Source organism: Idiotropiscis lumnitzeri, unplaced genomic scaffold (assembly GCF_059441095.1).
Source record: "Idiotropiscis lumnitzeri isolate Australia: NSW breed Sydney's pygmy pipehorse unplaced genomic scaffold, RoL_Ilum_1.0 HiC_scaffold_35, whole genome shotgun sequence".
In the NCBI taxonomy this organism is placed as follows: domain Eukaryota; kingdom Metazoa; phylum Chordata; class Actinopteri; order Syngnathiformes; family Syngnathidae; genus Idiotropiscis; species Idiotropiscis lumnitzeri.
Window position 1 is genome coordinate 301,656 of NW_028283573.1, and position 27,832 is coordinate 329,487.

The 27,832-nt window shown below is 44.3% G+C and overlaps 1 protein-coding gene and 1 long non-coding RNA gene across 3 annotated transcripts; one reads left to right on the forward strand and one right to left on the reverse strand.

Annotated features, from left to right (window-relative positions):
- Positions 1 to 598: 598 nt before the first annotated feature.
- LOC148315823 (DENN domain-containing protein 2A) lies at positions 599 to 27,071 on the reverse strand. 2 transcript variants are annotated; one of them, XM_088287185.1, is made up of 20 exons: positions 26,732 to 27,071; positions 17,148 to 17,234; positions 13,515 to 14,543; positions 11,855 to 11,982; positions 9,865 to 9,977; positions 9,306 to 9,503; positions 8,712 to 8,805; positions 8,595 to 8,645; positions 8,335 to 8,516; positions 7,635 to 7,744; positions 7,331 to 7,400; positions 6,434 to 6,511; positions 5,599 to 5,739; positions 5,390 to 5,538; positions 3,515 to 3,692; positions 2,794 to 2,835; positions 2,604 to 2,709; positions 1,531 to 1,821; positions 1,341 to 1,427; positions 599 to 1,262 (listed from the first exon to the last, which is right to left on the reverse strand). In XM_088287185.1, the coding sequence occupies exons 2-20, from the start codon at positions 17,231 to 17,233 to the stop codon at positions 1,231 to 1,233; spliced, it is 3,165 nt and encodes a 1,054-aa protein (XP_088143311.1). In that variant the 5' UTR covers position 17,234; positions 26,732 to 27,071; the 3' UTR covers positions 599 to 1,230. The 2 variants fall into 2 exon arrangements, with proteins under 2 accessions (XP_088143311.1, XP_088143310.1); XM_088287184.1 differs by having other exon boundaries at positions 8,335 to 8,645.
- LOC148315824 (uncharacterized) lies at positions 13,812 to 23,063 on the forward strand. Its single transcript, XR_015840529.1, has 3 exons — positions 13,812 to 13,936; positions 22,711 to 22,829; positions 22,921 to 23,063. It is a non-coding gene; the product is annotated as an uncharacterized LOC148315824 (long non-coding RNA).
- Positions 27,072 to 27,832: the final 761 nt, after the last annotated feature.

Sequence of the window (27,832 nt, forward strand, 5' to 3'; positions counted from 1 at the left end):
TACATATTAGGCCTACTCAAGTAATATAGGACAGTATAAAGCCCAGTGCAGGCACAACCAAGTCGTGTCTGCCATCTAGTGGTAAATGGTGATATTACAACTTAAAACTGTCAACTCTTTTTCGAGATTGATGAAACAAAACTAAAAAAAGAAAAAAGGCAAATCCAAAGAATTCTACAAAAAATGCTGATAAACCTCCATCATATTTCTCAGAAAACGGGAGTTTGTTGCCCATAAAAACCCAGAGAAGTAAGTATACCGGAGTCCATTGTAGTAGAGGAAAAATACGAATAAACACCTCCCACTCCACTCTTTTTTTTTTTCTAATTCTTTTATATTTATTTTGTTTGAAAATTAATCAGGACGGCCGCCAGTTGCCCATCCCTGTATTAGCTATTTAGTACATTTTGACAATTTTCCATCTTTTTCCTACAGTATATCTGTCAGGAAAAGCCTCCTAGAAAATCTTAATTTTATCGTGTTAATCGGAGGCACTTTAATTTCTTTTTTTTTTTTTTACCCTTGTCTTATCTTGTGTCCGTGTAAAAATCAGTATACGTGTACCGTACTTTAAACATCAGACTTCGGCCCAAATGAAAGCGTTATTCATCAAATAGAAATTTACAACTTTATTTATAAAGTTCCATTCACAAAGGTGAACCTATAAAAACAGATTGACCTAGCACACAAGCACGCGTCATCCTCACACATCCATCCATCAAACCTTCTGACACTTGAGAGACGCGTTCACATTCATTTTCTGCTCGTCTTCACATTTTCCTCCTCTGTCTTTCATTTGGTGCTCATCCCTACTCTGATGATAAACATACAAAATAGTTCATTTACGCCAAAAAGTGGTACTGTACGTACACCCAACAAACCAAGTCTAGATCTTGTTAAATAAAGCCTATGAACAAACTAGAGATTTCTTTACGCACACACACACATACAAAAGAGATTACATTTATTAAAAAAAAAAAAAAGGAATATAAATTAACCCGAAGCCTCCTGTTGAAGAAGTTGTAGTAGAGTCAAAATTTCTATAGGAAATAGTTGGAATGTATGAGTTGTCCGTAAAGTTCCTGACGTATTTACACTGTAAGCTCATCGGGGGTCGGAGTTCACGCGCAACTTGCCATGAGTTTATTCAACATTAAGGGTTCTCTTTTCATTTGAAAGGTACCCATTTTATTTTCTCCCCGCCTTCTTTCGTCATCACGTTTGCAGACGTCACTTCTTGGAGAGGAATTTCATCTTGTTTCCTAAAAAAAAAAAAAAAAAAAGCAATAATATTTTGAGAGCCGCTCAATGATAGGATCCGCGCTGACTAAAAGCCTCACCTAAGCCTTTTAAGAACTTGTTGACTCCTCGCTGTTCACTGCCAGGAAGTGAGTCAAGGTACTCCTGTGCTCGCACCTCAAACAGACCTGGAGGAAGGAGCACATGATGGATCAGGTTTTGTGTTCAGAAAAAAAAAATGACTTCTACAATTATTAAAAAACCTCATTCCATATGAATTTTTCCTGGTACCTCGGAGGCCCTGTCTGCGTAGCTCCCTCTCCTGGATGAAACCTGTAAACATCTGCGTCTCCATGAACACCTCCAGGAACCTCCTCAAACTCTTGGAGGTGACGGCCTTGCGAAAGGCCTCCCGTTGAAAGGATGAGGAGCAGGAGGAGGAGGGACTGGGCGAAGTGGGAGACGAGACGGACGACTCGTCCTCGCGCTCTGAGCCGCCCATGAAGAGCGAATAATGGCCGACCATTTCCACGAAGAAGCGCACAAACGCCTCTGACACCACCGTGCTGAGGGAGCTGGTGTCTGAGAAAAGGGAAAAGACGATTCATTAGAATGTGTAATAAACAAAAGAAGTGAATGCCAACTCCTGCAGCCTATGGAACCTCATTCCGCCAGTCTGTGTTTGTATTCGGTATGAGCTTTTCATACAACTGCAATATTTTATGTCATTTTCGGTAGACATCATTTCATGAAGCTTCTTGGACAAAACAAGCGTAGCAAAAGTATGGGGAAGCAGAAGACTCGGCATTGGGAACCTCATCCCACCAGTCTAGTGGGCGGTCAAGGCTTCAAGGGCTTCTCTGCTGGCCTAACATAATCAAGAAATCATGATCATATTCTTCACATGGATGTCATATTATATCCCAGTGTTGAATTTTAAGGTGAGAGTTTTATCCAATCAGAATTCAGCTCGCTCGTGTTGCCAGGCAGATTTCATAATACCAGTAGCATGTCGGTGTCTCAAGGGGGCTTTTACAGTTGCGATAGCCAATCAGATCACAAGTTAGTTACAGTGAGCCTTCTCGCGGGCCTAACGTTGAAGGCGATGAACACGTCTTGTGATTGGATACTCACTCGTGAGGGGGCAGCGCTATGCGGAATCAACACACCCCAAAGTCGTAACTAGCGACTGTTTGAAAATCGAAAATATATTCTTGCTTTTTAAAACCACAATGGCCGAAGGAGGGAAAAGTGCGGATTTAATTGCAGATACACTTGCGAGGCCATTTTCAAGACGGACCATCCACTGCACCAGCCACCACTTGATTGTTCAGTGCTGAAGACGATTAAGGCTAAAAGCTCACCACTGAGCAGGTCTCCTTTGTCCGAGGCCAGCTCCCTCCTCTTCTCCAGTACATGTTCCAGGGCTGCCTGCAGCTTATGGGGAAGAATGGAGTCTTCGTCGTCCATCTGTCGAGGCGGGAAATGAAAACTAAATGCAATAAATGAAAACATACAACATCTGCAATAAACCGGTGTCTTTCTGTACGCTACCTGTCGTAGGAAGCGGCTGTTGCCCAGGTCGACCACCAAGACCTGCGGAAAATATAAGTTAGTGGTTCTCACGCCTTTTTACACTGAGTACCACCTAAAAATTAAAAAAAAAAAATACTTCTCTGAGTAATGCAACTAAGTGCAACATTAGGCACAGTTTGAATATTAACCTTGACAACATAATAATAAAGTTGCAGTCTGAGCAGAGTCAAATTTAAAATATTCAGAGTAGATTTTACTCAAAGTAATGGATTAACTGAACGGAAAATGCTTTAAATTAATATAAATTACTCACCCGCATTTGATACAGATGAGAGCCTCATGTACTCTGAGTGATAGGCAAATTCTCTTGTAGACAGCAAATATTTACTCTGAGTATTTTACTTTCTTCCAAGTGCAAATTCGACTTGGTTTAGAATCGAACCATATATTGACTTTTTAGAGTAAAATGTACTCTACGAAATTGTACAGAAATAAATGTTTTAAAACCGTTCTAAAGGTTATCGGCAAACGTACCATAAAGTTAAATACAATTAAACAGAAACAAATCCTGTTCTAGTTAAAAAAAACTGAATATAATTCAGTGATTTTTCTTGTACCACTAGAGGGAGCCATCATAGCACTATTAATATCACAAATACAAGCGATGCCATTTCTTGTAGGTAATGGCGCAAAAAGAGAAGAAAAAAAAAACAAACACCTCCTTGTCCTCTGTTCTTACCTCTTCTATAGGAAGCTCTTTAAGTCGAGGCAGCGAGCTGGAGAGCAGCCCAACGATGAAAGGGGTCGGTGTGCACACGATATCCAACATGGAAGGCGGCAGCACGGGAATATACGTGTGCTGCCAGGTGAACGGGTAGAGGAGAGCCACCATGGCATGGCAACACTGTGACAAAGTGCTGCCAAGACACAAGGAACCCATAAAACTACGATGCCACATATAAGATCATAAACATGATATTGACATGATGTCACTCAGGATATTATCAATTTATTGTGTTTTGCGGCGTTACAGTTCGACATATGATGTATTTTTTTGGGTGTTTTGTATGCCATTGGGATAAGGACAAGCATGAATGGATGGATGGAATTGACGGCAGTGCAATTGCACGTTTCTGCCACTAGATAGCGATAGACTACGCGGGCTGCGTCAACGCTAAGCACGGAAATTTGCACAGTTAGCACGAGTGGAATGTTGCATATTGCTCACTCTCAATTCATTAGAAAAAAACGTTTTTTGAAAATGTGATTGATGAGACCAAGTTTCCACTCGCTACTTGATGAAAATATGCAACCTGATACTCTGAGAATAAAGTTGCAATTCAAGGCAAATGAAGTCCTCTTTTTCAGAGAAAGGTGATATTTATTGGAAGACAAAAATAAGTTGGAATTTTATGAAATTAGTTTTTTGGGAGCGTGGGAATTGTGATTTACGAGATTTAAGATCATTTTTATTTCAAGAAGTGAACCATGAACATTGTTACAGCTCCAGCTGTTGTGAAATGCACTACATAAATAAAGTAAAGTAAAGTATTGTTTCACTATTGGATTTTTGTTTACATTTTTACAAAAATATTTTTGTTCTGAAAATAAAAAAAATTTACACAAAAACCTTTCCATTTTTATTTTATCTCAGAAGTGCAATTTTTCCTTAATTCTATTTTGTAGTATGATGAGATGATCCCAAACATTTCTGTTGGAAAAACTATAAATATAATAACTTTTTTGCCATACAATGATATCTTTTCACAAAACGAGCAGCTTCATTAGAAAAAACAAAATGAATACCTCATTATATTCAGATTTTCTTTGTCTTAAAATAAGCCCAAAAAACATTCTAATAATTTTTTTTTTACTCTCCCACGTTCCTCGCAAAAAAAACAAAAAAAAATGTATTTTTTGTAACGATTAGGATTTTTTGTTGTTGTTGGTATTCTTGTAGGATTATGACTTATGTCCTGTATTTTTTTAAGTATTCTTTTTTTCTTGAAAGAAATGTCAACCCCACCACCGCAAAAAAACGACTAAATGCTTCTAAAAGCTACACGACTTGTTCTAAATGGGCAAGGAATCTGCTCTTTTTTGTAGGACCCCGCCTCAATTACTTGAGTACACCAAATGTTACATTTTGCATTCCTGTGTGGCCCGGAATCCTCCATTTCTTATTTATCGCGCGTTCATCAGATCTCCAGCACGGGGGCACATGTTGTTTTCATTAAATCCCGATTCAATGGTTGCTGCCACTGAAGCTGAACCAGGTGTGGCACAGCTTGGAGCCACTGCGCTAAAATAATGAGTGCAGACTTTTAAAAGCTTTAGCGAGCTGTGTGGCCGCGTGACTTTTTCTACTCTGGCATCCATGACGGTTTTCCAAAAGAAGACGCTGTTGTTCCGACCGTACAACACAGCAGCATTCCTTCCTGTTAGTTAATTTCAAATTATTATTATTTTTTGCTGAAGCACAACTGTTCTTCACTACAGCTATTGTGAAATGCGCTCAATAAATAAAATTGTATTATATTGTATTTGCGGCTCGTAAAAGAACTATCGAGCTTAGGCATGACCGCAACGCGCTAAAAAAAATGCTGAGGCCAACCTGAGCTTGTCCGCAGTAAATATGACCCGGCGCTCGAGAAGCAGGGAGGCGAACACTCGCAGGAGCAGGCGCAGACTCAACGAGGAGAAGAGACACTCAAAGTCGACATGTTCCAGACGAGAATCGGACGGTCGACAGAGCTCGATCACCTGGAGGTGAAAAGCGGATTGTGAAGGTGATGGCACAAAAACCAACTGACTGCATCTCACCTCAGTTCCAGAACCAGGGAGAAAATTTTTGACACTGATGGTCCTTCCCGGAGCAGGAAAAGGAGCCTCCATGATGCCTCTCATGAAGGGCTGCACCAGCGCCGGAGAGATGGCTCGCCTCTTCTCCACCTCGTCCAGGATCTGACAACACGCATTTGTAATATTTGTGTTAGCAAAGCTCATCTCACGCATTTCCCATGCAACTTCTCCACTTCACGGTCACGGTAGCAACTGTTCTTTTCAGGCAAAAATAAATCCATAAATAAAAAGTCAGTATATAGCAAAAAACTATGTTTCAAGTTTTGAGTAAAATAATTTCTGCTGCAGTTTTTGGGGAGCTGCAACACATTCGTGGCTTTTCCATTCATTTCAGTGACCAAAGACGACGTGTCCCGTCACCCTCTTCTAATGACATTTACAGTATTTACGGCTCAATTAAATTTGATATCATAAGACTGATTCATCACCGAGTGGTTGCAGTAGTTTGAACAAAGCGGCGCAGCACAGGACCACATCAAGGCCATATTTACTAGCCACTTTAATGAAGCCATGGTGTGCGTAAACAGATATTTTCAAGTGGAAATGCCTGTAAAGCTTTCATTTCCACTGTAGTAACCACAGCAGCTGCACACACACGCACACACGCACGCACACGCACGCACGCATCTCTGAGCTGGAGCCTGAAGTACCAGGCTAGCCAGGGAACAAGACCGCACACGGGGGCGGGTGTGGCTCGGTGGACGCAGAAGGTGGTCAGTTAACATCGCCGCTTGTATGTTGGAGCATTTTTTTTTTTTTTGTTTTTTTTTTGGGGGTGCATTTACTTGGACCGTACCTTGGAGAAGAGGTCAAAGCAACCCAACCGGCTGACGATGCAGTAAACCTCGGGGAGCCTCCGGCCTTTACCGCTGGGCTGATAGATAAAAAAAAAAAAAAAAAAAGGAAACTGTTGCGTAAGTGGGGCACAGCATCACAGCAAGGAAAAGCGAATTATGATCATTTCAGAATTGATTTCCGTCACGTTTCAGTTGTTGCCTTTATTCACGAACGAAATACGATGACATCCAACACACATGTCCGCGGAGCTCCGAATCTGGTTGCGCCTTAATCAGATTCACCAAAATCGCGCTACACCACCTGTGCCAAAACTTAGACCTGGTGACAAGGTGTTCTAAGGTCTAATACACTTTCTGTCACCAAATCGCCAGGTGCTTGGTCCGCCGGAATTCCGAGCATGGAGCAGCATGATCTGCCAAATTCCCAAACACGGTGAAGTAGACTTGACTTCGCTAAGACTACTTCCAAATTGGGCTCCACGGTGGACGACTGGTTAGCAGAATGGCCTCACAGTGCAGGGGTGCTGGGTTCGATTCCGGCTCCTGTGTGGAGTTTGCTTGTTCTCCCCGTCCCTGCGTGGGTTTTCTCCGGGTATTCTGTTTTCCTCCCACATTGCCAAAAAACATGCATGGTAGGTTAATTGGACACTAAATTGCCCCTGAGTGTGCATGGTTGTTGAATGTGTGCCCTGCGATTGGCTGGCAACCCGTTCAGGGTGCCCCCCCCCCCGCCTACTGCCTCATAATAGCTGGGATAGGCTCCAGCACCCCCGCTGCGACCCTCGTGAGGAAAAGCGGTACAGAGCATGCATGGATACTTCCAAATTGAAATGGATTTTTTACTAGTCCACTTCAGGCTAACTGGACAAAATTAGTGGAACAATTTTGGTACGTACCAGTAATCGTCTGCAGTAGCCAAATCGACGACTTCCATCCTCGCCGGTCAGCACAAATGAAAATGTCTCACTGCAGATACAAAAAAAATAAATTAAAAAAAAAAAATTGCATAAGATAGGACTTATTCAAAGCATGTTTTTAAACACATTGGTTCTTGTTCTCTGATGACCTACGTAATTTGTTAGTATGTAGGTGTGTGACCCCCAAATTCATTATCCCCCGTTGTGATCACATGACTACAAAAGAATCGCAGGTCATTTCCAATGCGCAACCATTTGCTATTTGCTGCACGCCACGACCGACCTGGGGAAGTTGTCGACCGGCGCCCAGTCTTTGGCGTCGGGGAAACAGAACTGAGGGATGACCTTCAGCTGGTCCTCTGTCTCCCGCATGAACTTGAAGCTGCGTTCAAGCTGGATTGGAAAATACAACAACGTTATCATTATATTTTCTCCAAGAGCACTTGTAATAGCATCCGTCTTTTTGATAAGCGGCTTCACTGCCAATGCAAGTTACTGCATCAAACTGTTGCCGTGCTTTTAAGCATGATTGGAATTTTTTTTTACCATCCAAAAATCTGCCAGGTGTCATAAACTAAAAACTCATAAAAGTTTTTTTTTTTCCGCTTTAGCAATCTTTAGTATTTTCACACAATGGATTGTTTTTACATGACTCAATTTTAAGGCCTTTTCACACTGCACTTGCTTTTTTTTTTTTGCATGCAAGGTGCAAGTTTGCCCATATTCGGAAGTGCTTGTGTAGCAACCAACCAGGCAGGCACAAGGAGGCTTTTCCCACTTTAGCACTCGGAAATCACTCTGCCAGCTTCTCTCTTATTGGACGCCGCATTCTGACGCACAATAAATGGTTTCACGTTGCTAACTGCAGTGCGAAAAGGCCTTTATTCAGTCAAATCTCAGACAAAAAATTGAAAATGGATGTCACTGTGACTTAACCAAAATGGTTTAGTCCTCTAAATAGCTAAAGTGATTGTTTGGTTTACTTTGAGAGGGAACTGCTGCGTGACCTCCGGCAGATAAGGAACTCCAGCTTTGGTTTTGTGGAGGGCCACCACAATGAAGTACTCAAAGAGTTTTCTGTCCTCCAGAAGATCTCTGTCCAAGGTCCGGTACCGCCCCGTCTGCCTCAGCATGGACTGGACCGACACCAGCCTCTGGCTATGAGCTAAAGGACAGCAAAAATCATGAGCGACAAAAGCCGTCCAAGACTTTTCCGCACTAACATGTGCGTGCTGTCGCTCACCTTTCAGTTTCTCCTCTGTGTCACTTTCGGATTCGCTGTTCTCGTCGGTCACTATGTTAAAAACAGATAACATGAAATGACTCCCCAAAAAAAAAAACGTTTATAGTCATGTCTCACCTCTCCCTGAGCTGGCCTCAGAGGACTGCGACACCTTTTTCATGCATTTTTTCCCCCTCCGAGCCTCGAACATACCATTGATTTTCATCACCATCTGGAGGAGGTTAAGAAAATGAACTTTGTTACATCGAGGCAAGATTACTGTAATGCACTTTATTTTGGAGTCAGCCAGTCCTCCTTCAAGCGCCTCCAGTTGCTCCAAAATACTGCTGCTCGCTTTCGAAATGGAGCTCGGAAGAGGGAGCGTGCGACTCCAATCTTGGCCTCTCTTCACTGGCTCTCAGTGCACTTTAGAGTTCATTTTAAGATACTTCCGTTTGTCTTTAAATGGCCTCTCCCCAGCGTAGCTCTCCGAGGTCCTCTAACCCTACGCACCTGGCCACTGCCTCAAGTCTGCAGACCAACTGCTGCTGGAGGTACCGAGCACTAAACGCAGCCTCAGGAGGGATCGTGCCTGTTCTGTTGCCGGTCCTTCCCGATGGAATGACGTCCCATTAGATTTTAGGCAAGCCCCCTCGCTCGACGCACATTGCTTTAAAAATACCGTGAACAATCTGGATTGTAGAATAAGAAAAGAGAGTCGCAGAGCGATACCTTGGGGATTTTCCTCCGCCGCCGGTTGTACGGGTCCCCGGAAAGACAAGGGGTGTCATCGGGGCTGCTGGGCGTGGAAGGCGGGCTGGCACGTGACGGTGTGGACACTCCAGCGTCCCTGTTGGTCTTGCGTAACTCCAAGAGTTTGAAACTCCGTCGTTCAGAGTTATGCCTGAAGAAGCCAGGCTTGGAGCACAGCTGCACACAGACAGTCGAAACTTCTACTTGATATGCGATGAGTTAAATTTCTTTACAGTATTGGCAGGGCAGCTTGCATGAGTTTTGTCCTGGTACTCCGGCTTCCGCCCACATTCCAATATCATGCATGTGAGGTTAAGTAAAGACTCCAGACCCTTGGTGAGAATGTGCGTGTAAATGCTTGTGACCCAAGAGGAAAAAAAATAAATTAAAAATCGAGATTTATTTTGCGTATTTTCAGAACTATCGGGCGCCCCTACTGGTGAAAGAAAAACTCGCAGAAAGCTGGCCAAAATCAACTTGCTTCTGATCGGAATAAGGACAAGCAAAAGAGAAAATGGATGCATTGCCAGTCTTGTACCTTCGTTGGAGTGTCAGGAATGGGCGAAGACGAGGCAGGTGATACACATTTGCTCCCGAGGCAACTTCTCTCCAGCTCGATATCTTCGTAAGGATTCTCCTTGGATGGCGGGTCTTCAGGAAAATAAAAACAAAAACACCTACATTATGAAATAGCCTCTTATAAAACAGTCCCCCCCAAAATATTTCCATATCAGCCCGACGATTCCAACTCCAGATGTGCAGAGAGCTAGCAGACATAACGGCGTGCTTACTCAGCTCATTGCCGCAATGCGGTGACTCAAACAGCCACGCCAACGCCAACAAAAGTAGCATTTTCCTTCTGATTTTTATTGTGCCTCATATTTTAAAAACTCGTAATAGCATAACCATCTCTCCGAGGATTAGAACTAAATGTGCGTCTTATTCAGGGACGAGTGAGTTATTACTCAAATACTTATTGGAAGTGAAATGTGAGACGTTTTATGCAAGAGTTGAAAGGAAAGCAAAAGACGGGAGAAATGATGTGGCCATGGTGTCATCCGAGATGATCTAATCACTTGCAGTGCGTAGATGATGTCATACCTGCGGAATAGTGCTCAGAAACGCTGCAAAGTATTAGCAGGCACTCATTTGTCCCCTAATTTATTGTCAAATATTATGTAACATTTGCACCGAGAAAAATGGTGTGTTGAATTTACTCAATTCTCTCTCTCAAACACTCTCACACACTCTCTCACATTCTCTCTCTCTCTCTCTCTCTCTCTCTCTCTCTCTCTCTCTCTCTCTCTCTCTCTCTCTCTCTCTCTCTCTCTATCTCTCTCTGTATCTCTCTCTCTCTCTCTCTCCCTCCCTCCCTCTGAATGACGACATAAACTGTTGTCCGACAGTGTGTGATTTTGAAAGTGCTTCTACCCCCCCCCCGCCTTTTCCTTTCTTAAGAAGAGCGCAAAATTTTTCATCAGTGTAATAATCTCTCGAGTTTTTCTGTGTGCATGCTCCGCACATGTGGCTTTGCATCAGTCTCTCAGGAATGTGTCAGCATTCTGATGACACTTGCTTTCCACTCCATCTGGAAACACTGACAGACACGAAGACATTACAAGTAGGGCCTCCTGAAGAAAGCTGCGTCCGTCCACATCGTCTACCTGAACAACATCATGAAGTCCACCTCAAGCTCGTTTCTCCCTGAGCGGCGTTCTTTTTTTATTCGTCGGTGATAGAGACCACGTGCCTTTAAGCGCATGTTTATTACACAACATTAGTGATTTAGACCTGAGAAAATAGACAACTTCATTTTAAAATTCGAACAGAAAGTGCGCAGAGCTCCCAGGCTCTTCCTTATAGTTGTGAGTTGTAGTAGACTGACATTTATTAAAATTTCAATCTGCTTCTGCACGCAGGGCCACCAGCACAGCAGAGGGGGAGAGAGAGAGAGAGAGAGAGAGAGAAGTGTGCTGCAGCGAGCCAACATAAACCAGCTTTTAATTTATCGGACTTGAAAGTTAAAAAAAGACCCATGCCGATACTCTGCAAAATGGTAAATATCAGCCCCGATAATCGGCCTGGCCGATAATCAGTCTATCACTAGTAATCATCATCATCATCGTCATCAGTCAATTCTAATTCAATCGTATTGTTTGTTTCAACCAGCAGTAATAACTGTATATGCCAACTGAAAGGGGAATGACATCGATGCTATTGCCCGTAATGTGCCGTGGCTCTCCCCAATAAAATGCCTCCTGCCGGCTATCCCAGCGGTCAACTTTGACCATCTGACAGCACCGTTATATGTTATGATATTAAACAGGCTCGAGGTGGGGTTGGGATAACACCGCAGACAATAAGGCAGGAATGTAGGTCGGGTTTTGGCATCTCATTTTTAATAAAAGTGGAGCAGCGTGGCTCTAAATTAAAACCAGAGCAAACACGGCTTCACAGACGCCACCCTGTGACACGCATGCAAAAGAAACACATTTAAAATGCATTTAGTTTTTTTTTTTTTTTTTTACCAATGATGTCCTCGTAGACATTCTCCTCCGATAAAGTGCGTGTGAGGCCCAGGCGGGACTGAGCGTACCAGTCAACTCTGCAGCTTTCTGAGGACGACTGGAGCAGGTCCTCAAATTCATAAGACTTCCTGAAGAGGACACGGAAACATTAATATTAATATACAATATTAAATAATACCAAATGAAGTATGAAAATAACTATTAAAAAGAAATGAGTTTTATTTTTTGCCGATAAAAACATTGAATATTAAAAAAAAAAAGGGCGGTGAGAGGTGTGTGCAGCTCCCAAAAGGTCAGTATTATCAATTAGCGTTTTATTTGCATAATACACATTTCATATGTTGGAAGAAAACCGGGCTTTTATAGCTGAAAGACTTGACGGGAGAGAGAAAAACTGTGCTCAGTTTTGCATTCCGCCCCAAAAAAATGACGCCAGATAAAAACAGCTGACTCAACACAAAAAAATGGTGTCATGATAAAAGCAGCAATGTTAGCTCGTAGTTAGCATTAGCCTCACATGTGTCTCCCACCACGTGAGAAAATGAAATTATGATGTTGACAAATACAAACAAACAAAACAAATACATCTCAGAATCTCATTTTCAGCTCAGCTTTTTGACAGCTTTTATCAGGAATTGCCAAACAGTGGTGTGCCAAAGTCCCAATTTAGGTCCCAAGCTGAAAACATTTGGGAAAGCAAAAGAGAACGCTTGAAGCGAGCGCAGCCTCCGCATACGGCGTGGAATGTATCCGATCCAAGCCAAGCTTCAAGTGCACAAGAATCCAGGTCATCAAGGGGGGGGGCTTTTTGCATACACAATTTCTTATTGTGCAAAATAAATTCTTGCTCACATCTGTGCAATGTGGAAAAAGGCCTTACATATGAACTTTTCTTGCCATTTCTTTTTTTTTTTTTTAAGAAGCAAGGGGCCTCTCTTTGACACGGCTCGCACTTCTACATCTTCCATTGAAGCTTTGAAGGATGGAATGAGCTACGTGTGTGTGTTCTCCTCAGATCCAAGCAGTGAGCTAATTGTGTGGGATAGAAAAACTGAGAGACGTCACTGCACTGGTGCTTGTGATTTACAGCAGATGTTGTTAGGACACGTTTGTCGTCGTTTGATTGGGTTGCACAGGTGATCGAAACATTCGATTTTTAATTGAAAACCAAAACGCACCATTGTGCAACTCATGGATTTCCTTACTAATACCGATGGAGAATGTTGTAATTTGCAATATTTTAAGTCTGTATTTCCTGGAAATGACGCAACTCGGGAGTTAATATGAATGAATGCATTTCATTAGAATATTTATATTTTTCCAGACTCTAAAAATCTAATAACTACGGTATTTTCCGGATTATAAGACGTTACTTTTTTCCTCGATTTTGAACATCACATCTAACGGTGCGGCTTTTCTGTGGAAAATTTTTTTTTTGACTGAGTAGGGCGCTCTATCGTTTAGAAAATATGCTAAATAAATCTTGAGTCCGGAAAATCGTTTTTTTGTTTTTTAATCATTATTATTATTTTATTTTTTTAATTTATTTTGTTAAAAAAAAAAAAGGAGTTCTTGCGGCTTATATGCATGTGCGCCTTATAGTCCGAAAAATAATATTGATAATATTTGTTGTCCAAAATACTATATTCCATCCTCTCACCTGTTGTTGCTATCGTGAGATCTGTCCGTCCATGGTCTCCTGCAAACTCCAGGAGGTGGGCAGGTGGGCAGAGGTGGAGGCGGAATGGAGGGCAACGGAGGCAAGGTCCTCTTGCCCTTACAGAAGCCGTGTCCTGAAACTGGGGTAGCCGGCGGTGTGTGGTGCTGGAAGGTTCTCTGAGGTTTCGGCAAAGGGTTAATAGACGGAGCGCCTGGCTCGCTGTACACGTTCTCCGGATCGCCCTCCCTCCTCCACCTCGAGCCGACAGGCCGAGACACGTCGAAAGTCCCAAAAATGGGTTCATTAACACGCTTCTCACTTTCTTCCAGCTCTTCTTTTGATGGTGGGCAGAAGTAATTCCCTGGAAAAGCCAGTGAGGCCGCACTCCGGACGTCTTTAGTTGCCTTTTCCAGCTTCTTAACGTGAGTTAAAACACTTTTCTTGTCTTGGGGCTGTTCTGTTGCCTTAGTAGCCCGCAGTCCTCGCTCCAGGATGACTTCTTTGCCCTTGTTTGTTAGGCCTTCTGGAGATTTAGTCCTCACATCCCCAAGCTTTCCGGCATTTTCCTTTCCTGAGTCTTGCCTTTCCCAGCTTACAAACCTCTTGCTGTTCGTCCGTTGGACCTCCGGAGGTTTGAATTCCTTTTTTCTGACTGACTCAATTTCCTTCTGTGTTGTGCTAAGCGGACAAGTGTCCACTGAAATTGCTTGACCGGGTTCCTTTTTGCCCTCCCATTGGGAGATTTTATCGCGGATGCTTGCGGCCTTAACTCCCGCTTGGCCCTTATTCAGCTTGCCGCACTGTCCGTTCTCCAAGTTGGGAGTCCTTGGGTCACTGGCGCTGGCGGCTCGCCTGTGAGTCAGCATGCTGCCAGGAGGACCCGGACCCGGACCGTCCCGCAAGCTGATGAGTGGGGAGATGGGACGAGTGTCCCTCTTGTGTTTGTCCCCTGGCAGCCCGCGCAGCTCTTGGCGCTGGGGCACCACAGACGACGGAGTCTCCCCAATCTTCAAGCCGCAGCACTGGAGTCTGGGAAAGCAACAGAAATAGAAATGAACAGCATTGAGCTTTGCGTGTCCTGTCGTAATGAACATAAATCTCTGTGAAATCCCTGAAAAGGGCCATTTAGTTGCCGGAATAATAATACACCAGTGGCGGGCCGTGCATTTCACACTTGGGCCTTCAGTGAAGTCCTACTTAGTCCGACTTGAATAAATCCCATCATTTATGACACCACGGCTGGACAAAAAAATCACCTTCAACGTAAGGCCGGCGAGAAGGCCTTACTGCCATCAACGTGATTGGCTATCGCAACTGTCTATCAACTGTAAAACCCCCACACTCACACAGAACAGACGCCCGCACGATTGTATCTGAAGGCCTCGAACAAATAGAGCGTGCTTCGTGTATTATGAAATCTGCCTGGCAACACAAGCTAGCAGAATTTTGATTGGATAAAAACTCTAACCTAAAAATGCAACACAAGGGAATAATATGACATCAATATGAAGAATATGATCATTTTTTCTTGATTATGTTAGGCCAGCAGAGAAGGTCTTGAAGGCCTTGACTTCCCACCACTGTCATACACGAAACACTGCAAGGCAAAATGGGTGACTTCCTGTGTCTTTTTGGCATTATTTGTCTCCTGAAAATCTTGGTGCTAAGTGAAAAGAGCATTTGGGTCTTAATTGCCCAACCCCCCCAACCCACTATCTTCTCCACCAAATTGATATTTTCACCAGGAGGAACAAATTAGGAGCGTTTTTGAGTGGTTAAAAGCCGAGCTTCATAGAAAGCATAATTTTCTGCGAGTCCTGACTTACGCGCCTTTACTTTATTCTATCCAGGTTGTTCGTAAACCACTTGAGTCCATCCGTGTTTTTGAAGGCATGTCAGCAATAAACAAACAGACAATAAAGCTTACAGAAAGACAGAACGTGCACCGTGGGTCTCCGCAGCTCAACACGATCTGACGGAGCTTTTATCCCCCCCCTCCCAACAACAACGCTCCAAGATGAAAGCCAACTGCTTGACACAATATGCCATCACATAAAGGAAGTACATCAATGCCGTAACTGACACAAACCGTGACATAGCTCTGAGCTCTCGACGCATACGCCTCAGATGGTTCACTCGATTGACTTAAGAATAATAACGGCAAAGCAATTCCACGAGGGCTGCTTGGTTCACACGTTTAGGCCTAAAACATCCTAGAGTTAGAGTTGTAAACTTTGTCAAACCCCCAATCGCTTTGACAAATGCCAGTGTCATTTGGTGCCACAAACTGGCGAGACCGTTATTAAACAAGAATTCTAGTTAAAAGAAGAAGAAAAAAAAAATAAAGCTCAGACATCTGGTGCCTGTGAGTCAGTCCAAAAAGATTACGAGGTCATGACTCTTTGAACCCTTTGCGAGAAGGTCAAAGTTTACAAGCGCGACACGAAGCTAAGTCTATGTCGGTGAAAGAGGGGACAACAACGTTAGAAAAGAAGTGGACGAGGTGGAGATCTTTTCTACAGCCAGCACACACACACAAGTTTAGAGCCCAAATCCCAAAGTCCATTTTTAACTCATTCACGACCAGCCCAGTAAAAAAAAAAACGGATTTTGACGTATTTATCCGTCAATGGTATTGAATGAGTTAAAATGGCTGAATTTGAAACCAACAGAGGAAACGTGGCCTTGCATTGGGTGAGTTCGAGCTATGCAGAGAAAATCTCTTCGGCGTGAAAAATGACTGATTCTGTCAAAGAAACAATGCCCGACAATAAAGCAAACTGATTGAAAAGCCTCGAGAGACAAAGTATGCGAAAACCTGAAAACATTGAACACACAAAACTAGTTCATTGCCATCCAAACAGCACTAATGAGCATTAAAAAGATGACATATGGCAAGAGGTCGTGAGACAGCGACGGGATGGGGACAACAACAGTAACCAGATGGTCAACCGCTCTGCTCTTGGTCTTGGCCCCGTTACAGATTTTGAGGTATACGATCACTCTGCGTCCATTGCGTCAAGTGTCTCCACCCCAAAACACGGACGTCAAACAGTGGCGGACGGTCAAGGCCTTCAAGGCCTTCTCTGCTAGCCTGACATAATCAAGAAATGACTATCATATTCTTCACATTGATGTCATAATATCATTTTTAGGGTGGAGTTCTTATCCAATCAGAATTCAGCTAGCTCGTGTTGCCAGGCAGATTTCATGATACCAGGATCACGCACTATTCGTCCGAGGCCTTCAGATACAATCGTGCGGGCGTCTGTTCTGTGTCTCAAGGGGGCTTTTCTGTTGATAGGCAGTTGCGATAGCCAATCAGAACATGAGTTGGTTACAGTGAGCCTCCCCGCTGGCCTTACGCTGAAGGTGATGAACACGTCTTGTGATTGGATACTCACTCGCGAGGGGGCGGCGCTATGCGAATTCAACACAACAGAAAGTCGTAACTGGCGACCGTTCGAAAATCTGAAATATATTCTTGATTTTTTTTCAACCAAAATGGCCGAAGGAGGGAAAAGTGTGGATTTAATTGCAGATACACGACATTTTCAAACCGGGGGGGGGGGTGTAAATCTTAAATGGCAAATGGAGCTCATAGAATAGCTGAGAAACATTTGAGGGACCTACCCGTTGACTGATTGGTAGATACTGTTGTCAGTGTTTGTACAGAGCAGCAGCGCCCTCCCACCAGTCATTGTGCTAGCAGCTGGCATCCTGCATGAGCAGACAAGAGGAGGAAAACAGGTGATCAACACACAGTATTTGTTTACGACAAGATCGCGGTAAACATTGAATGAGTTGAATCCATTACAAGCGGGGAATACAAAAGCAAATGAGCAAATAATGGTTCTCACAATTTCGCACCCGCTGTGAACGTTTTTTTCGCTGAACCTCTTATGAATCCACAAAATTCGTTCAGGTTTTCCCGGGATGTACGATTGCCTGCGTTCTTTACTCCAAGACAAGTACGAGTGGGAGTGCTTTGCCAGTTTGAAATGATGACTTGGTCCATTTGTCAGAGAATAATGAAACCGGAGCCTCTTGGAGAGCAGTTAAAGATCTTCCGCATAGATCATCAAATTTAAGGCCGGCGCTGCACCGGCATCAGTGGCTGCGACTCTTGGCATTAACAAAGTCAAGGAGAACTTTAAACTCGACTGCATTTCATATGACAAGCACTCCTGACATACTGCAGTCGGAGCAACAATTTTTCTTGTTAAGCCGTTTGTGTCCAAAGCGGTATTCAGGAGTTTCTCCATTGCGGAGATATCCGGTGAAGAAATAGTGTCTGAATGTAAAAAAGAGCCGTGAAGGTTTTTTTGTGATCATATGGGAAACATGGATGAAAATTGGAGCGGGGCCGACTGGGGTTGTCAAAACTGAAGAGGAAATTGGATATGGCAAAGAATAATACAAGTATATTGTTGCGCTACAAAAACAACAGCGTACACACTTCCAGTCTGTCCTTGAGCCCAAAGGGAAACAGAAAACGCACCTATCAATAGATTCAAGCCCTGATTTTTTTTTTTTTTTTTTTTTAAATTCAATCAAGTTTGAACATGTTGCAGACTTGACTCATTCACACTGCATGGCGCTTCCCCGGTTCTTGCTCGAACCCGTCAAGGAGTGCCCTCCAAATGTATCCGATTGGCCAGTTTTACAGCTTTCGGTTGCTCAGGAAACGGCAGCGAATGCTCGGCGTCCTGTGGCTATCTGCCGCTATGGTGACCCCCCCGCCCCCCCCCCCCCTTCCCAAAGATGGCCGCCATAACAATGCAAAAAGAGGTTAGGGAAGCCATCTGCTGAGGCCCATAAAAACTTCACAGGAAACGGCGACCCAAAAAGACCTCGACACGATCCGCCCCCTTCATGCTGAGTTGCCGAGATTAGACTTCCTTAGATTGGCGTTATTTCTTCGGGCCAGGGTGGAAAATTGGCAGCAACGTCAATCTGTACATTCGATATTTGGTTTCGAGATCGATTCAATACAGACTCATTTTCCAAATCAAAGATTTACATCCCTCCGAACAAACACAACAAGCTCTGGATGGACAGCGCACGCTCTTAAAATGCCTTCAAACGTTTACAAGACGGATTTAGCGGCGGGCCAGACGGAGAGCATCAGCGCATAACGAACCCTGCAGTAGATTTCTATCCACAGTCGGACAAAAAACAAACCGACAATCACTTATTCCCTTGTGTGACACTGATATTGTTTAATTAAGCAGATTGCCCCGCCCACAGCACCATCTGATTGGTTCCTTGTGCAGTGGGTAGCAGCCAACCAGCTGTAAGCGGCCACACACAGTACACGAGGCAACAGGCAACAGACTTTGTCGAAATTTTTATGTCAGTCGACTACAACTCACGACTAAAAAAAAAACAAACTATTTGCAGTAGTGAAATTTAAAGAGATGTTTGTTTTCATTGCACTATAAGACATGGATCGGAGACTTAGATCGAAAACAGAAAGATCTTCCGCATGTTTGTAAAATTTGTTGGACAAACGTGTTTAAAGGCAATTAAACTCAATCAAGTTTTGGAGTTGCTATTTTTCCCAAAATGTTGACACCATTTTAACCCTTTTTTCAACTAATGAATATCAGCTTCAAATATCGGTTATCGGCCTCCATGACAACTAATAATCGGTATTGGCCCTAAAAAAAATAAATAAATAAATAAAATTTTAAAAAAATTCAGTCCATCACTGATTTCTGGAATCGATTCAATTCATGTAATTAACTAAAATGACCTTGCTGGCCACCGAAGTTAATCCTTGCCCACGTTTAGTTTATTTGTGTCACATTTGGACTAACTCATTACATTTATTTTTAAATTCCTCGTTTGGAACGATACCATGAGATTATGTTGAGAACTGAAAAAGGAAAAGTCCCATGTGCATTGCTTCACTTCACCGAGCGATCACCTGAGAGAGCAGATTCCACATGCTCCATTGGCTGTGAAAGCTGCCGACAAAAAGGGAAGAACAAGAGCCGACTCGTGCCAATGTGCCGATGTCATGCACGCATGCGCACACTCAAGTCAGTCTGGCGTGTCAACATGAGCAGGTTCGGCTCTTCAAGGAGTTCTTGTCATCTCCGCAACGTGCTTCGTCGCCGGCTTTGTCGGCCTTCGAGGTTGTTGTCAAGCGATGTGCTTTTCTCTCCAACAGCTGCTTCTCATAAAGCTCCGAAAGCTCCATCACACCATCCGGCCTCGCGGAGAGAGCTAAACGTGACTTCATCGTCCTGCGCCCGCCCCCCAAACTGCACGGTTGCGCTCTTGTCTCTGCTTTCGACATGCCTAAAAAGGACAAAAGTCGCTGGCTGCGTTTCAGCATTTTCGCTCAGGGTGCAGACTTGCACGTGGAATACACAAAAAAAAAAAAAATGCGGTTTTTACATTTCTTTTTTTTAATTAAATGTGGAGCAACACGATATGCTATAATTGGATTCATATAATCTAAAAAAGGGGGGTGGGGGGTGTTTTCTTTCCATTCTTTCTGCCCCCACAGTGAATAGAGAACCCAATCCTTTAAAGATTTGGTCCACTTTAGCCTGCACCGGATTCTTGTCTGTTATCAATTTAATACAACACTGAATGTTTGCCCAAGTGTCTCTTCTAGTCTTTCTCGCGCGCCGTTTTGCTTCAGAGCAGAGCAAGTCTTGATGTTAAAGGAAGGAACGAATGGAGGGGAAAGAGGGAGTCGGGCAAATAAACAATGGAATTTTATCTCGGCTCAGCAGTCTCCTTCGCTCTTTTACGCTCTCTGTCCTGCTCGGGGGGGGGGGGGGGGGCCCGCTGCTTTCCCAAGCTGATTTCATAGCAAAGTTTTGGCCGCGAGCCAAACAGGCCAACTCTGTGACGGTGTAACTCTTGCATGCGTGTGCCGTCGGAAGAGGGACATTTATTGGTATCGCAGTGCAGCCGGTTTTTATTCTTTCGCTTTCGACTCAACATCAGACGGTCACTCTTCTGCTGGTATCGATTGTAAATGTGTCGATGTGTTTTAATTTGGGTTTCTAATTACCTTCTAATTTGTATGCCGGCATATGGAAAGCGTTTTGTTACAGCATCAGCTGTTGTGAAATGCGCTATGTAAATAAAATGGTATCGTCTACCGAGTCCAGTGGGATTTTTAAGAATGGGCTAAATGATGACCTCGGAGAAGGCGTAAACAAACATCAAATTATACTCCGGAGCCTCTGATCCAACCAAGGGCCACACCAATGCAGGCTTCTCATGATCGCCGCATAATGAATGGTTATTTCCTTGTTTGTCTTCAAATCAGCAAACAGAATCGACGTGTTTTGAGACACGCAGGAAATGGAAGTATAAGATCGACAAAGAGAGAAAAAAAAATATTTTTTTTTTTAACCTGTTGCAAAACTCTAATTCATACGCACAAAAAACAAGGAAAATCGACTGAGAAGCTTTTGCACCTCTCAAGATTTTTTTTTTACAAATGGTCGTCTCACCACAGGCCTTTAATGGCTAATGTTCTATTTAGAGTTCCGAGTCTCTACTCCAAAGTCCACTTAGTGCAAACGATGCGGCTTGCTGGCTAATGATAGACTTTGAGGAGATAAGCACAGGTGAGGAAAAAAAAAAAAGAAATAGCAAAACACCAAGTTTGTAAAACCTGACAAATTACAAGTGCTTCACCAATTCGAAAAAAAAATTCAGAAACGTCGTTAAAACCAGAAGTCACTGAAGATAGAACGAGAACTCGATGAGGAGGAGGACAAATTTATTAGGCAGAACAAACAAATCTCTTCCTGCTCCCCGACTTGGAGATCGCATTACATCTCGTCGGCTCCTCCTCCCGACGGTCGGAAAAGATCCCGTCGGCAGAGCCCTTAACTCATCCCCAGTCTGCTCCCAATTATCCCACTGGCTCCACAAACTAGGGACCCATGCCAACAGTTCTTCAGGCCCTCCTCTAAACCGCTCTGCTCTCACTTTGGCCCATTTAACCTCATCCAGAGCACTGTCTGTGTCCGATTAAACAACTCACGACTCGAGAATTACGCAGGCGAAATGCTTCACACCTTAAGGCTTCGACCAAGAGAAATGCATTTCAGAACCTGGAAACCGTACCTGAAAGTTGGACTACAGAAATACTTTCAATTTTTTTTCAAACTAAATTTCCTACGGAGATCAACTATATTTGCAATAAGTCCAACGCAATCATGCAGACTTTATTAGCTGCACACGCGTCGGTTTCAATATTTTAATTGAATGTGAATCTGTTGAAAACAAGAAGTATTGTGGAAACACAATTTTAATGTTCACACTATTAAACGGGCCACAAGTGTAATGTAAAATGTTGAAACACAAAAAAATACTGGACTGTTTGATCAGAAGTGACAAGCAAATGACTAGTCAGGCAGCAGCTAGCTAGAGATGCTAACATGGCAGTTTGCATTGAAACTTACATTTTTTGTTCCCTCAACAGCAACTGAGAATGCTCGTTTAAACGATTAAATTGGCCACTGCTGTCATGTAAAACGTCAAAACACAAAAAATTATGTACTGCTTGATCCAAATTGACAAGCAAATGGTTAGTTATCAAGCAGCTAGCTAGAGATGCTAATATGGTAGTTTACATTAACAACCAACATACTTTGTTCCAACAACAACTGATCAACGGCGTCAGAGTCCTATAATGCAAGCAGCAGAGGAACCAGAACAGGAAGTAGAAAACCACCAAGATAAAAACAACCAGGAAGTAGTAATTTTTTAACTCAATTACTGCCATTGGCGGCTAAAGACGTCAAAGATCCTTTTTTTTTTTTTTACTCGGCTGCTAGTGAATGAGTTAATGTCGTCTGAAATTCAACATTACTGAGTTGCGCTGGTCTGTGGCTATTCCGTTTCTTGAGCCGATACTTACATGTATCAGTCGTTGCAGACTCAGCAGGCCCCTTGACAGGAAATCTCGCCAAACAAAAGACTTTCGCCGGCAAACGGCATGGCCGTTCAGCAGGCGGTGATAAATTTTAATTGGTAAACTCATTTAGAATATGAGGTGACAGAGATTCCTTTGTCTAAACAGTTTCACTCGACCCTTCATGAGCGCATTAAAGACCCTCGTAACACATCTTACGACCTGTGCGGTAATGCCGTGTTATTTTATTATATATATTAAATTGACACATTGGAATTCTGCTTAAACTTTTCTCCACAGCAACAGTGGATGTATGCCTTGAAAATAGACCTCCAGATCTTTTCAACAACCTGGCCGCTCGCTAACATTATTCTCCGGGCTCCGGATCAAATTTCTCCTCCAAGCCGCAGTCTCTTGAAGTGAGTTGCAAAGCCCAACTCGTCTCCATCTAACTTCCTGCATCCATCTGCTTTTCTTGCTAACAGCTTCCTTGTTGAAAATTCCCACCAGAGCTCCCTCACAGTCGCGTTGCTGCTCATGCCGGAGCCCAAACAGGGATTTTTGTCATTCCCACCCAGCGTCCCGGGGGAGCCCGATGAGGCGAGAGCTTGGGAAAGTGCACTTCCGGAGTGTAAACTCCAGAGTCAGAGGCGACGTTTTTGACCTCCACACACCCGCTGACCAAAATCTGTCGGCCTGAGCCAAGAAAATGGACAGAGACAAATGGAGAAGGCTGTTGAGTGTCCGGTTAGCATGCCTCTGGGTTTCTCTGGGAATGCCGTGTGAATCCCAAGTCACATTTGTCTCCATTGTCCATCAAGAGATTATCTCAAAAATTAATTAATCGATTAATCAACAGCGAGTCCATCCATCCGTTATCTGTACCGCTTCTCCGCATGAAGGTCGCGGGGATGCTGGAGCCGATCCCAGCTGTCTTCGGGCAGTAGGCGGGGCACCCCCTCAACGGATTGCCAGCCAATCGCAGGGCGCACATCGACGAACAATCATCCGTGCTCACACTCATACCAAGGGGTAATTGTTTTGGGAATGTGGGAGGAAACCGGAGTACCCGGAGAAAACCCGCGCAGGCACGGGGAGAACATGCAAACTCCACACAGGAACCCACGACGTCTGCACTGTGAAGCCATCGTGCTAACCAGTCGTACACCGTACCGCCCGATTCATCGATTAATTGAAAAAAAAAAAGAATTGACTTATTAATCAATTACTAAAATAATGATTACTTCCAGCCAGGGACGTTTCAACATTTTTAGGCAAGTCGAACCGCCTGAGGACCGCCGTTCGTAACAGTCCCCATCCATCCCGTCATCTCCTGAGTGTCATCTTAGTTTCTATTCACAACGGCCTACTCAAGCAACTCATTCTCAGCATTCAATCCTCAAAAAGTGCGTCTGGAACTACTTAAACGACTTACAGTATTTCCATATCAAACATTGTGGTGTGCGCACTCTGCAAAGCCAAGCTAGCAAAGCGCGAGTTGACGTCTCCCCATTTTCTTTGGAATGCTCTCCACAATATGGCGAACCGGGCCGAAATCAAAGAGCTGTGCGGCCACTTTTGAGGTCCACTTTGAACCCAGATGGCCACATTCCTTTCTAGATGGCAGCCTTCTTCTCCACAACCAGGCCGGGCCTGCTCAGCGGAGGCTAAAATGTGCCTTTGCGATCCTATTTCTCTCCTCCAAGTTGCATACAAGTGTTTCATGGAGTGTGTTTGCCGCCACATTGGGTCACGCAGTGCAAAAACTAAACAGGTATTTTCAGTGGCTGTCTTCGTCATCCTGTGTGCGCGTGTGTGTGTGCGGGTGTGTGATGTTTGTGTGTGTGTGTGCGGGTGTGTGATGTTTCTGGCAAACTACACCGAAATTCCTGCCGTCATACTGTAAGTGACGTTGTTTTTGTATCTCTATTCACTCACACTCACACCTAGGGGAAATTTAGAGCGTTCAATCAACCTGCCATGCATGTTTTTGGAATGTGGGAGGAAACCGGAGTACCCGGAGAAAACCCACGTGGTGGGGTTGAAAGTGAATCTGGTGACAAAACGAACTTCGTGATCGCCTCCACAATGCATCTGTGTTGGCTTGTGCATATGTGTGCACGTGTGCACACGTGTGAGTGCGGGGGATGTGTAGGGGAAGGGGATCGGGGTGTTTTTGGTCTTGACTTAAACCGTGGCCATCTACCAAAATGACAGACAGACAAAACCCCCACCATATCTGCTCAGGAAAGTAGGATTCTTTCGCCGTCACCGCAGGACACGTTCTTTTCAGAGTGTCGCCGTGGCAACAGCAGCAGGGCCGAGCACACTGGCTGGAGGGCCGCCCCGCCGAGTGTCTGTCAAAGAGCAGTTCCTGTAAGGGAAGGAAAGGGGTGCGAGGGGTCGGAACCTCCTCCGGCCCTTCTGTCACTGTTTTTGATCCGAAAAGAATAGAAAAACAAACGGGTTGCGCCCACTAACAAATGCATTCGCAGGGCACACATAGACGAACAATCATCCGTGCTCACGCTCATACCCAGGGGTAATTGTTTTTGGAATGTGGGAGGAAACCGGAGTACCCGGAGAAAACCCGCACAGGCACGGGGGGGAGAACATGCAAACTCCACACAGGAAGGCCGGAGCCGGAATCAAACCCACGACCTCTGCACTGTGAGGCCATCGTGCTAAGCAGTGATAATGACAATCTTAATCTGTTTTACATGACAATAATTAGACCCATAGAGATTTCTAGTGCTGTGACTCATCGATAAAATTCCATTTATCCACCCTCCGCACCCCCTAAAAAAAAAAAAAAGACATCTGGCATTCTTGCATTATTCTTGTAATTCCCTCTTCCACAGCATGCACAGTATATACTCAAAACTTTGAGTGAAAAAAAAAAAGCGCAAGAAGGCCGTAAACACAAGAACATAGCGGCGAAAATGCAACAATTTGTAAACACGGCAGAAAGTTAGACATTCAGCGCTCCAGGCTTGAACATAAACAACAGAGCCACTCTTGACACACAATGGCTCCACTTCAGCCAGCCCATGACAAGATTGGAGCCCCTTTATTACAATCCCGCAGACGGGCCGACAGACTGTCCCGGGCTCTTTATCTCCACTTCTGTAAACTATCTCCCCACAGTGAACTTCCAACCTCATGTGAGCGCACACACGAGTGGGCTGCAAAAGCCACTCGTTTCTTGGCATTCAACTCACATTCGAACGGAGTACAAATGCGTGTCCCGAAATCAAACGGCTCCATCGCTGCTCACGTACTAAGTCAAATGTCTCGCTTTGCACAATATTTACCACATTTTCGGAACTATAGAGCGGCCCTACCGGTGAAAGAAAAAAATCCAGAGAAAAGCCGCACCGTTGTATCAGCCGCATGGTTCAAAATCTAAGAAAAAATTACGATAAATGTTCTCAAATACCAGAATAAAGTGTAATTGCGCATCCACTACACTAGGTGGCAGTGGGCTGTCCTTGTTCGAATATGCACGGGGAGTATGAACAAGAAAGTTACAAGGTAATAAAGTTATTCAGCAAATTTACATATATATTTATTTTTTTGTTTTCTTCAATGTTAATAAGGATGTAATGTTATGCCAATGTGCGGCGGCGTTTGGGGCGTGTGAAATATTCTCTTCTTCCTGGGAGGGGGGCGACATTCTCCACATAAAATGCCTGTAAAGTTTAAAGAATAAAACGAAACATTTTAAAGGCGCATTCAACCAATGCATTTGTTTTATTAAATAACAAAAATTAATTTCACTCTTGCTGAGAAAATGGGAGTGGTCTAATTGTGCAGCTGGTGATAAACTGAGACATGACATGGATGAAATCACAGGCCACCATTTTTGAACATGGTCGAATCCCCTTGCAGCAGCGACTCGTGCGCGCTTCCTGGCAGAGGTTTCCACGCCTGCCTGTGTCTCCTTGCAACAAAACAGGCGCAGGGGCCCCGCTGGAAGAGCTGCTTTTGTTCACTGTGAAGAATTCTCATCCCCGCTTAACACTCCCCCCTCCCTTTTTTTTCGCCTTCCTTAAACCTGCCAATTTGTGATGGCTTCAACATGCGCTCTGACTTTTATCCAAATGTTTTCATTTACAGTAAGCGGCCAACCATTGAGTGGATGGGTTGGGACGGTAGGGGGGGGCGGGGGGGGGGTCACATGCACAAAGTTGCCTGAGCGAGGATGAAGAACTGACTTCAGTCAAAGGCAAAATCGGAGCATACCATCCATGTTCGTGTCACCTGGGTCATGCTTTCATTCACCCCCTGAACAGAAATCCAGGACGCGACGTCTTCTTACCTTTCCGAGCCGTCTGAGCTCCGATGAAACGCTCCCGTGGTCGTCCCTCATTTTGCATAAGCCGACCCGACAGAAGGCAGCATCCACGTCTTGCATGGCTCTCCTCACTCCGTCTGCCGCTGTCCACGGCGTCTCTCGGCAGGCATTCCAATGCCTTTCCCGCCGGGGTTTAAAGGAAAAGATAGAAAAAGTCAGGAAAATCCCTCCGTCCGACCTCAGATGTTGACATCTATTTTCATTTTCCTTCCAGTCGGCCTCCGATTTCTCTCAATGGTGATGCCTCCCCTCTCTCCCTAGCTCCTTTTTCTCCCTCTCCGTGCTCCTCAAAGTTTTCCCAGTACCGCGTTCCTCAGGCCGGCCCCCGCCCCTTCTCCCTCTCTCTCCTCCCGCTCTATTTTCCATCATCACCCCCCCCCTACTCCTCAACTCCTCCCACCAAAACCAAAACCCCCCACTGCTGAACTAATCTGCAGCTGGACAGGGGATTGGAGCACGGGTTGTCAAGGAAACCAAAGTGTCCCGTTCCCCCCCCCAAAAAAAAAAAGTTTTAAAAAGAAGGAATGGAGATCAGGAAGAGGCATGATTAGATGCCGAAATATCCAACTCCTATGGGAGCCAATTCAACAAGTTGCCCTTCCTGCTTTCAAACTGAGGGGACGGCATGTTTGTCTTATTTACTTGGACGGGTCAAGAACGGTGACAAGTGCTGGTGAATGCTGAGTGACGAGACAGAAAATAGAACTGATGCTGACGCTTCTGGGTCACATAATCACTCAACCTTGGTGCAATGTCAGACATAGCATCTCCGTACGTGTTCATGGGTCTTAATGAGCCGCTTCATTAAGTCAACCATTCCATCTGAACCGTGATCCTAAAACCACCGACCCTGCCTTTAAAATGCAAGCGAGCGCTAAAAAAGGCTGGTGAGTCCATCAATAGCTGTTGTGGGAACAGGGAGAGAAGAAGAGTAAGGAAGGGGGCGCTGGGGTTGGAGTAACATCTGTTTGGCGTTTATCCTACCTTATTGTGTTGCAGTGTCCTAGACCAAGCCTACAGCTGGGATTCGTGCACCGTGCAAGGGAATGACCCGTGACTGGGAAG

Bases quoted from the DNA above. Each gene is read 5' to 3' on its own strand.
- LOC148315823 (XM_088287184.1), bottom strand. From the start codon at position 17,233: ATGCCAGCTGCTAGCACAATGACTGGTGGGAGGGCGCTGCTGCTCTGT. The intron at 5,539-5,598 runs GTGAGATGCAGT...TTTCACCTCCAG, and splicing joins TCCCTGGTTCTGGAACTGAG to GTGATCGAGCTCTGTCGACC. The intron at 2,710-2,793 runs GTAGCGTACAGA...CCGCCTCGACAG, and splicing joins ACAGCCGCTTCCTACGACAG to ATGGACGACGAAGACTCCAT.